The sequence below is a fragment of the Sprattus sprattus genome, assembly GCF_963457725.1.
Source record: "Sprattus sprattus genome assembly, chromosome: 10".
NCBI classification, from domain to species: domain Eukaryota; kingdom Metazoa; phylum Chordata; class Actinopteri; order Clupeiformes; family Clupeidae; genus Sprattus; species Sprattus sprattus.
In genome coordinates this window covers 30,438,705-30,450,049 of record NC_137908.1, presented here as the reverse complement: position 1 = coordinate 30,450,049, position 11,345 = coordinate 30,438,705, and the positions used below count along the sequence as shown (strand labels likewise).

Below are 11,345 nucleotides of genomic sequence, written 5' to 3'. Positions count from 1 at the left end.
TTCGTCAAGCATAAGAGAGCAAACAACTTGTCTACCCTCCTTAGCAGCTGTTTGGACTTTTGCAGCAAGTGCTTGAAAAGCAGGCTGTGTGAATCCTGGTTCTGTAGGAATATTTGCATACCAACGCCTAATTTGACATTGGTGAGGCAGTGCCAAGTTGAATATCTCTCTGACAAATTCATAAGCCTTTGCTGAGTAAAACTGCAGCGTCAATGCAAATTACTCTGCCGCACCAGCCACCACACATGTAAACATTAGCAGGCAATCGCAAATTAAGTGGAGCGGGACAAGCACTTTCGGTAAATCATCCAGCTGAATTGACTGATTACATGATTCTCGCAGGATTGGTGATTGGTAGAGATAGCGAGCATGAGCATAAAAGGGAAGAGAGGACAGAGTGTTGGAAGTTCCCCCAGGCTGGCTTTGCTGTTGTTTGTTACAGATTCTCTGAGGAGTGCCGTGAGCTGCAGAGGAAAGTTGGAAGCAGAGGGCCGAGGAACACTGCCTTCGGAGAAGCCAAGAGTAGGGACGTGACGTCTCGCAAGGATCCCTTATTAGCCATTATTAAAAATAAAGACTTGTATTTTCTCTACTGCTGCATCCGTGACTGTATGTTGGGGAGGGGTGCTTCACAGCCAAAATATGGTGATTTAATACAGTGTAATGACTGCTAAAGGAAAGGCCCAGTATATCTGAACCTGTGACATATGTGCCTCAGCAAAATGGTCTGAGCAAATCCTTGAGTGGGTACTTGGATTCCAGTTTTCCCTGCGCATATTGACCAACCACTGTTTTTTTCTTTCTGGATCAAATGGAAACCTGTAGTATTTAAATGACTCAAATTCAATAACTGTATTTATAAACACAAGTTTAATGGATATTTGCAAACCAGAACATGAAAATACACACTGAAAGGTGTCTTCAGTTACAGTACAATTGAGAGGGAAAGAGAGCAGAGGTTCCTTGGATTTTGGTACAGGTGCCAGTGAAGCACAGGCACTGATCTCTTTTTGAGATCAGTGAGCACAGGTGCAAGCCAGTTTAAAGATATCATAATGGCCCAATATTTTAAAAAGTATAGCCTAACGTTTAGAAAAATGAAAAATACATGCACTACATAGCCTGCATGCACTGTAGTCATGGTCAAATCGGAAAACACTTTAATTTGGCTTTATATTCAGACATAATAGTCTTTTATTTTATTTTTGGAATTATTTCGCTCAGGCTAGGTAAATCTATTGAGCATCACGCACGCTGATTTTAAAAATTAGCTTGATGATAAAAAATAGCCTACAGGAATAGCCTAATTTACTTACGAGTGGAAAGTACGTGGAAATTGACTTTTTTTGGGATTCTTCGTCTTCGCAGCCCTCACTTGCACTTCTGATGTCGTTCTGCAGTATTTTCTTTTTTTTTCGCTTGTTGCAGCCGAAAGCGCAACATTGTGTCCCGTTTATACCCATTGCTGTCTATGTATAGCCGGTGTCAAAGTGGTCCCTTTAAAATGGCGACGGTTAAATTGCTCGAGCGTCAATTATCGCGGACCCAAACCATTATGATGCGCTATCCAGTTTCTTTTTGAGATCAGTGGTGAATGACAGCAACCTGAATCTGTTTAAATCCGAGTCAAATCGGAGAAGACTGCATTGCCATCAAGGTGAACTGATTTAGGATAAGTGTCAGGACATTCTTGGCAACAGCACAAAACCCCAGACTCCACCCTGACATTCGGGAAGAATGAGTTTGTGAGTCATCCTATACACAGTTTCGCTCGTTCTCTTCACACTAAACTCTCATTACGTGACATAAGCGTTTGTGTGTGTGTAAATACAGGGTTATATTTATAAACCATTAGTATACCTTCAATTAATTAATTAACATTGCATTGTTCTTGACTTGTGTTGAAATAACTCAGAAGAACACACGGATTACATTTGATGATACTCGCCTCAGGAAGTTCGACATAAACATAAATATGGACAACAAGAGCAAGGGTCACTCCAACCGCAAATGTGATGCAAAAGGCGAGGAGGCGCACTATGCCCTCATCACAAAAAAGCGATTTCCAATACTTCCTTTCGAAAGGGTCACTCTGCGTCTCTTTAAAATAATACAAACTCTGGATGTCAGGGTCACAGATGAAGTCACACAGCTTTAAAGCGGTTGCTCTTTCAAACCAGTCGGAGCGACGCCAGTCCCAGCTGTTGGCGATTCATGTGGAAAGAATAAGATGTCACATTCTCTCAGAAAAGGAATGATTCGTCAGTCCAACATTTAAGTGTAGTACAGCTGTTTGTAGCAGTGCTTTCGTCAGTATTGAAATTCACAGTCACCCTGTCGAATGATATAATTATGCAAAATTTAGGAAAGTGATGAGTTCACTTGCATACTTTACCCCCCCCCCGATAAACAATTAACATATGATGTTCAGGTCAGACTACCTGGTCTGCCATCTGCACGTGATTCAAGGCACTCGGTAGATGCAGCTTGCATGGTCTTATAACCGAGCACCGGTCCGCAGCTGGTTAGTTTCATCTCGGGGCTTAATCTAACTTCCATCACAGCGAGTGTTTTGTCCATGAGCCTCTTCGCTGCTGTCAGAAGAGCTGCGCATGTCGATTGTTCTGTATTACGGTTATTGTAAACTTCCAAAGCAGGGATTCAGGGTTGGGGAGGGTACAGAAGCATCCGTCAACCATTTCAGTCAATGGTCATCAGGTGCAAAACCACGTGATCAGAATATGCGCTCAGGTGATGACAATCCAAATGCGTCTATTGCTAGTGGATTTGCCCCGGGTTGCCTTATAAGCATCGCATTATGAAATTCAGTTTAGCTTGCAGATGACCACATATTTTTAGCCACTAGCACAAACTATTGCTGTATGTCTGGTTAATACAAAACCACTCAAGACATAACAAAAAAGAAACCCATTAGTGTGAAAAGTTGCCTTTTCTGCTATTTTCACTTACTGGAAAGTTTACCTGAAATTTTAAAGAAGACACAAAAGTGACCCTGCATAACATGATTTATTGACAATTTTGTGATTAGATTTGCTTCTTGTCTTAAAGTCCCAGTTCTCATTTTCCGACAGTACTAAGGGTTAAAGTTTCAAACAATTCTTGTTCTTTCACATCAAGCAAGTCAAGCAAATACATGTTTTATAAACAAGTGCATGTATTGGACTGAAACAGACTAACAAGAAAGAACAACTGTAAACTGTGCAAAATGCCACAATGTTTGAAGCTGGATTTATTTCCAACATTGTGAAACTCTGTCTGTTGTGTGAGATGTGTGTGCGTGTGTCTACCTGCAAATCTTACTGACTAATGGTGTGTGAGGACTTCTAGAGTGTATATGCACCTTCTTACAGCATCGTACCTGGAAAAGCTGTGTTTTTGTATGTGTGTGTGTGTGTGTGTGTGTGTGTGTGTGGTGCTTCTCAGTGGCAGAAGTTGCGGTGGCCTGGCTGGTTCAGCATCTTTGGGTGTTGCCGTGAGGCTTGGCGGGGCAGCCGCTGCCGGGTGCTGTTCTGCCGCTGGATGCAGTTGCGGCCCAAGTAGCAGCGGCGTGCCCGCGCCTGGGCCTGCTGCACGCGGTGAATCTGTGTGACTTTAGCCAGAGCGCCAGCCTGGGAGGCCAGCCCACGGACCAGACGACCTCCTGTGGCACTGAGTGGGACGGGCACCTCTTCTTCTGCCAGGCTGGGAGAAGTACAGTGCACATACATGTGTAAGCAAATAATCGTGTACGCCTATGTTTTTCTTTCACCTAAATATAATCATCATATGCATTCTTTTATATTAATGTATAAGGAAAACATATATTCACAACCTCACAACATAGTTTTTTAAAAGGTAAAAAGGCAATAGTCTCATTGTTGATGTTCAAATGTGGTGGAAGAAAGGGGAAATTTCATATATTGGACAGTTACATTACATGGTAGACCTGACAACTCTGCTACAAAGCAGCAAACAACACAAGGCAATGGAAGGTAGTTTTAAAGCACAGATGGTTTAACTACAGAAAAGGTGTCCCTCATTTTTTCTTTGAGCCTACCTGGTGTTGTTCATGAGGCTAACAGCACTCTCCTCAGCGGACTGGCTAGACTGGGGAAGACACACTGGTATGCTGGGCTGGTTCATTGCCACATCTGCCAGAGAGCTCGAGCCACTGGGGACCTCTGCTTCTGTAAAAGAACCAGAGGTACATAGGATACTAGTAAGGCTTGCAGAGACATAGTTATCACACAACTCCATGAAATTGATGGAAAAGTAGGTAAAGACTAGTCTGGGAAGTCCCGCCCCTCTTCTTCCGGCCAATTTGATTTAGCCTCTGAAGTGGGTCTGGCAAACTTTGGATAGCAGTTAATTTCAAGATTTCCAGGATCCTTGGAGCCAATCACAAATTGGCTTTTGGCTACCTGGCGCGACCGATATGGTTTTTTCAGGGCCGATACCGATACCGATATTTATGAAAATGGGAGGCCGATAACCGATATGTGCAACCGATAAATAGAAAAAATAAATTCTCAAATAAATTAAAAATGGCACACACTGACTCGAACTTCCATTAAGTGTTTTTAATAGTAAACATTTTAAGTACAGGGAGCTGCCAGCAGCATTTGTAAAATAAAGCCGAACTTAACTTAGAATAACTTAGCATAGAATAAAACTGGGAAAAAATAAATAAATCAATCAATAAATAATCATCAATAAAAAATAAAATCACTCCCTGAGAAATGAGTAAAACATCACTGTAGAACTACTTTGCAATGAACCATAGGCTGGTTTAATGCCCAAGCCTAATATTGCCAATTAAGTAAGAGAACATTATAGTGCAGGAAGCACAGCTACTTAATTTGAGGGACATTGCGACCAATCACCGTTGGTTCTACCGTGCTGGGTAACTTGTTAGGGAACAAGGCTCTCACCAGAGCCGTAGATGGGAATGTATATAAGGCTCTGGCTGCAGATACTCGACCCTCTATGCTGGCTCTTACTCAGGCAGGCTATAACGTAGCTAGCAGGCTATCAAGTAGCTAGCAGGCTCTAAATGGTTCGTCTCGGGAACAAACATAAACACGTTTTATTTGGTCTTCATTGACCATGGCTTTCAGTCCACCTTTCGTGTAGAACTACAGACACGTTCACGTTTCCGTGTGGGGTTTTAGCAATTACTGTAGTAGGACTATACACCATGTTGAGACTGCTCTATGGACAACCTTTTCAGTGAGGAGTATTCGCTGTCATTCTGGTTGTCCTTGCGTGAGCTAAGGTTTGTGTCGTTATTACACAGATCAAATGGATCGGTTTCACAAATTAATAAAGATCTTGTGGTGCCGTGCTTCTGCAACGTTGGTGTGTTTGTGACATATTGCAGGGGATATTGCTTCGTATACGCTTACAGGAAATGTGTTTTCTCTGCTTCAAGGAGTAGTAGCAGCACCGTCCTTAGCCCCACTTGGCCGCCTTGAAACCGCTCACGAATCAAAGGGAGCGTGAAGGCACCCCGCCCCCAAACCGCTTGCAGCCTTGCGTGTTGATTGGTTGTATTCCGTGTGCCAAACAAATCAGATGCTGTGAGGGGCGGGGCAACTTGGCAAGGCTCATAAATTCCAAGTGGCAAGAGCGGAAGGCGCGTTCAGAACGAAACGGCAGCAAAATTGTTTGTGAAAATTATATGAACTTATCGGTGGGAATTTATGGAAAGTATGGCCGATACCGATATCCCCAAAATGTTAAATATCGGCCCGATATATCGGTGCGGCCGTTAATCGGTCGGGCCCTAATTTAAACTTACCACAGCTACGTAACAAAATCTACCGCACGGACAGTTTTGAAACATTGGACATGGTGGCCGCCGAAGCACCACAAAACTTCGATAAGGCAAGTTTTCTTTGAAAACAGAACAGAAACTTGCCCTGGAACAATTCATACAGAAAAAATATGTGTTTGCTTTATTACCGATCGTTGTATCGTTGTATAGTATCGTTGGTCTGATTGGTTAAAGGCGTGTCCAATTACGTGAGTGAAGTGGACCGCTGTTGAGTAGTTTGCCAGACCAACTGAGCAAATGAAATGCAGTGAAGGGGCGGGGAATTCCCAGACAAGGTAAAGACAAAACAGAGCATCCAAAGTTCTTGATCTTTATGGAATGCGATCAAGCAAGACGATCTGTGGATAGCCTGATAATGTGGAGAGATCCCATCATGCAAACCAACTGAAAGGACAGTATGTTTGCCAGAAACGGAATGGGAAACAAACATCCCTTTTATTCCAAACCAATTTCTCCTTTCCTCTGTTTCACACAGCCGTAGGCCTCCACCACACAAAGGCATAAACCAAAATGTCAAGACGCTTTTCAGTTTCCAAGAACAGACTCATCACTTTTGATTATTCCTAACAATAAAGCCAGCGCCACTGTCGTGGACTGCCCCCTGCCCACAAAGCTACCCACCAGTGATGTTGATGAGCTGCCATTCCTCTTCATCTTCCTCATGAGCTCTGGCCACCAGAACCGCAGGTGGGTCATCGGCACTCCTGAAGAAGAGGCTTGTAAGACGCTGGAGCATGACTGGGGTCTGGATGGGGCTCGCTGCTGGACAAGAGGGGGTTTCTTGGTCAGCTCTGGTCCACTGGTTGGTTTGTTAGCTCGGTTGGTTGTCCAGGTTACTCACACTCAGTTCCTTCTTCTCCTCAGAGGACGTGGTTGAGGCAGGAAAGGGTATTGTGTGGTAAGTGTGGAGTTGTTTAAAGCAACCTGCACCAAAGGCCTGTGTGGAACAGAGACCAAATTAGATTTATACAGACTATTCCCCCTTGCGCATTTCTTCCACACTGAAAGATCTTGTGGCCAAATACTTTTCTGATTGCTATTTTTATACTCAAAGGGTTAGGGCAGAGGAATACTTAAAAAAAAAAAAAATGCATACAGTCATGACGAACCTCTGAAGAATGTGTTGGCCCTTATTTCGTTGTGCCATGTACCACCTAGTTTTAGGGACACTTGTCACTTGTTTATTGTATGTCCATTCTGCTTGGTTGATGCACTCCTTTTCGGGGTATGTTTATGTAGTGACTATGTATGGGTGATTTTCGGAGAACGCTTATGAGAGTTGTGTCTCGTTTTCAATGATACATCCAATGGATATGCCATTAAAAACTGGGCCCTCTGTATGGCTTAACTTGACTTTATTATGATTTTTTTTGGTTCTGGATTGCTGTGCTATTTTTTATCGTCTGTATTGAGGTCATTCTCTGATAGATATTGCTGATATCTTGAGTTTGATTAACCTAGGTATTCCCCTAAAAAAAGCCTAAAGCAATTTGTCTATTTAAAAATGGTCACAAAGGCACAATTGTCATTAACACAAGGAGTAAATGTGACCCCAAGCTCTGGTTATAGGTTACAGCTCTATGAATTTGAGCATCCCCACAAGAGGCTGACAACATCCCTCCCATGTGATCATTGTTAAATGGTGTCATGGTGTGGAGACACAAACACAGACACCAACACAGCATTTGTTTCACCCAGATTAAAATAAAGCTAACAGACACATTCTGTCATGTCCTTATGTGGCCCACTGGGTGCACTGGGAAGCAAAGTTATCAGTGGCCATGGTTTACCCCCAACTGGGCTACATTGTCTTGGTCCATCTGCTCCACACCCAGCTGGGGGATGGGCCATTTTAAACAACACCAGTCCCCCAAACTGGATAAAATTGGGATCATTACAAGGGTGTGCAGTAGGCCTACCACTCCTCCTCCGTCTATAGCCATCCTGTCCCATTTAATAGCTTCAAAATGAATTGTAGACTTGTAGTTGTAGGCTTTCACATATTTGTTTAGGAACATAGAGATGCTATTTTCAGTGATATTCTTGTCCAGATCTTGTTTGTTTGGCTTGGCTGGTGTAGGTAGTTTTGCCAAATCAGAAACAGCTGTGTCAGATCCTTTTTTGGGGACGAAACGGAAAGGTCATTTGATTTCATGGGTGCTGAGTGAAGAGCAAGCAACAATCTTTCCACCCCTAGGTTCAATAACTCTCTGAGAAAGTGATCTTTTTACACTATTTTCCCTCAGGGTATTTGTTTTGCTTTTTAAAACAATGTTAGGGGTTTCCGCAGACTCTTCTTAGAAATAGCATATGTAAGGGCCTATCATGGCAATGCAGAGTCCAAAGACATACTGGACACCAGTATTCTGAAGGGTAAGCCACTACAGTCCACAGTCGCAAGTGGGAAGGACCTTCAAATTCCAAACGAAATGGATCTACCACCTTGCCCGGTAATCCACTTGGACGTTTTAGCTGGAACCATTCCAAATTAATCTTATAGAGGTGAGCCACAGCAGCAAAACCAAACACCTTGCAGAGAAGAGGGCTGGGTATCTGTTACTAATTAACATGTTGGGGGGGACTAGGTCATTGCAAATTAAAACAACGATGTTATTTTGTACGAGGATAGAACAAAAATCTAATGAAAATGTAACGTTTACTAAAATACCATATTATGGCTGACCGTTTGAATCCGAGCAAACGATTCATTGATAAAAACGAATTTAACCTGCACAACTGAGTTATAAATAGCCTCGTAAAAAAACATAAAAAACCCAGAAAGGTTTCCCTTGCAGTTCTCTCTTTGTATCAAACTGCAAAGGCTACTTTTGAGGCACAAAACGAGCTAGCGCTTAATGTTTTACTGTAGGCTGAAGCATCATCCCTAAAACAGATAATGGTGTTAAATATGTTCATTCTTACCTGCCTATGGATATGAATCTTCTGCAGTCAAATTTATATCCAACAGATTTTAAACGAAATTTTAAACTCATATAACTCGGTTTCGTCGAATGAGGTAGGCTAGTTTTTTTTTTTTCCTCTTGATAAAAGGCAAGTGTTCTTCTGTCAGGAGAATCGCTCCATGTCAGACGGGCCAGTACACAATAACAAACAGCTGATCGTCGTAACAACAATCTTAGGACAGCCTCTGTCTAAGCAGTAGGATAAACCGACCAATCAGCGATTTACACACACCCAACGGAGGCAATCCCTGATCCACAATCGGATTCTTGTTCTTCACACAGCATCTACTATGAGCTTGGGGTGCGATGGGCTGACTCGAGAACAGTTAGGCGTCGGAAGGTAGGCTATGGCATATTGTGATGGGTGGAACTACAATTTAAAAATCCAATGAGGGGTTATTATTGGACAGTGATAGGTTCTTGGTTTTAGTGGGCAGGATTACCGTAGCTGTGTGTATTTGCCATTCAGTCGCCAGATGTTAACTTAGAGCTTTAGCGACCGTTACATTGTAATATTTTTTTGCTAGGACTCACCCAGCAAATTAGCCTACGTTAATATCTGCTCAAGCTAAATTTAGCTAGGGTGGGCCTACTTACCCTTCTAGGATGGGCTGCAACACCGATGTTGAATCCTGCTGCTCTGTTTGACGCCTGGAACAGTACAAGCAAACAAACATAATCAATTAAAAGATGACGGTCCATTGTTGCGTAGGCTATTACGTTCAGTTACACCTATTGTAACAGTCGTCAAATCATGAGTGTTAGTATCACTGGAGACAAAAATGCAAAAACGTCATGCGTTTGTTGTCAAGTGAATTAAGTTTGTATGTAATTGCTCAATGGGAGATGGAAAAGTCCATTACAAAACATTTTTGGGCCAAACAATATGACATTCAAGAATGGTGGTCTTCGACACAATGGAATTATGGGATACGAGGCGGGGTTAAGTTTGAATGTCGCCCCATTTTAGAGGCAACCACTGCTCCCTCTGCTTATTGCAATGGTCCAACGAACCACACAGGGCATCGACAACCCCTCCCTCAAACACACACATACATACTGTAGGATATGTTTGACCATGCATGAGAAAACATATTCTGCATGCCTGCTCAGTAGGAACTCCTGCTCTGAAAGACCAGGTCACTGGACACCCCTAATCCCCTTAACCACATGTTTAACATCAGCCAGGGGTTAAGGCTTGTATGATAACAGTAGTGGCTTTCCACAGTCCTTCTTAAATAGTTGGTATTCATGACAATAATTTCACTGAGGTACAGTGTGCCGTTAATTTAGGATGTATCATGTGAGTTGGTTGATATTGGTTTAAAGTGGACATGTGTGTTTTTGGTAACAGACATTTTAAACAGACATGAATGAAACATGCAGAGGTTTCTTTCACTTATTGAGAGGATACTAACAAACACCTGAAAAATGTCTGCTCTTTTTCTGCCAGATTCCTTGATTTCCTGCCTCTTGATAATCCACCACACCAAATCCCTTTACAGTCACTCCTTAATATGATAGACACATGCTAGTTATTCACCCTTCACACAGTATGACGATTGCCAGAGGACTGCATGATCAGCTGTGACTGCTGTGGTTCCAAAAACAGGTACATTTTATACCCACTATCCTGCATACCAAGGCATTTAGTCTCTCCATAACAGATCCCTTACAAGGGCATAAAAAGCTGAAGCACTTTTGTCCTTGGCAGTGCAGAGAGCAGGTGCCAGAACATCCAGTGCCTAAGTGGAGCAGAAGCAGACACACACACACAGGCACGCGCACACACACACACACACACACACACACACACACCGTTTTAAAAGAAGAAACTTCATAAATGGTTTTGGGCTGAACAAAATATAATACGATGTTCCTGGTGTGCACAGATCATTGAAGGGACATGAACTAGTGGGTTTCTGGCAGAGGTCAGCTAACATGGGGAAAAGAATGTTTACAATAGCTTTAAGGTGGACATGGATTCTGAAGAGGTTTCTATTTAGGCTAACTAGCAACATTACAGAGCTATAATAAGAGGACTCTGGGATAGAACTAGATGAAAAACATAGAGGTCGTGTAGGATGGAGTGCACGAGACTGTCTTCAACCACAAGCTTGATCTGTGGATTTTGCTCACTGCAGCTTAAGCTTCTGCAGGCATTTCAGTACCTACTCATGATCTTATTTTAACCTAGAAACCCAAATATGTGTCTAAACATCCTCCGAGAGCCACTTCTCCCAACCATCCACGAACAGTTTGGTGATGAACAATGCCTTTTCCAGCACGATGGAGCGCCTTGTCATAAGGCAAAAGTGATAACTAAGTGGCTCGGGGAACAAAACATTGATATTTTGGGTCCTTTGGCCAGGAAACTCCCCATACCTTAATCCCATTGAGAACTTCAATCTCAATCCTCAAGAGGCGGGTGGACAAACATACAAAAAACTAATTCTGACAAACTCCAAGCATTGATTATGCAAAAATGGGCTGCCATCAGTCAGGATGTGGCCCAGAAGTTAATTGACAGCATGCAAGGGCGGATT

The 11,345-nt window shown here is 42.7% G+C and overlaps 1 protein-coding gene across 1 annotated transcript; it reads right to left on the bottom strand.

Annotated features, from left to right (window-relative positions):
- Positions 1–3,264: 3,264 nt before the first annotated feature.
- On the bottom strand, positions 3,265–8,870 carry tp53inp2a (tumor protein p53 inducible nuclear protein 2a). The gene is made up of 4 exons (XM_080845642.1): positions 8,759–8,870; positions 6,458–6,773; positions 4,058–4,187; positions 3,265–3,702 (listed from the first exon to the last, which is right to left on the bottom strand). The coding sequence occupies exons 2-4, from the start codon at positions 6,570–6,572 to the stop codon at positions 3,441–3,443; spliced, it is 507 nt and encodes a 168-aa protein (XP_080701768.1). The 5' UTR covers positions 6,573–6,773; positions 8,759–8,870; the 3' UTR covers positions 3,265–3,440.
- Between the last annotated feature and the right edge of the window lie 2,475 nt (positions 8,871–11,345).

What these genes read in the sequence shown, in the direction of transcription:
- tp53inp2a (XM_080845642.1), bottom strand. Translation starts at nt 6,572, where the DNA reads ATGCTCCAGCGTCTTACAAGCCTCTTCTTCAGGAGTGCCGATGACCCA. An exon ending in GCAGCTCATCAACATCACTG is followed by an intron (nt 4,188 to 6,457) that starts GTGGGTAGCTTT and finishes GTTCTTTTACAG; the next exon opens with AAGCAGAGGTCCCCAGTGGC. An exon ending in AGCCTCATGAACAACACCAG is followed by an intron (nt 3,703 to 4,057) that starts GTAGGCTCAAAG and finishes TACTTCTCCCAG; the next exon opens with CCTGGCAGAAGAAGAGGTGC.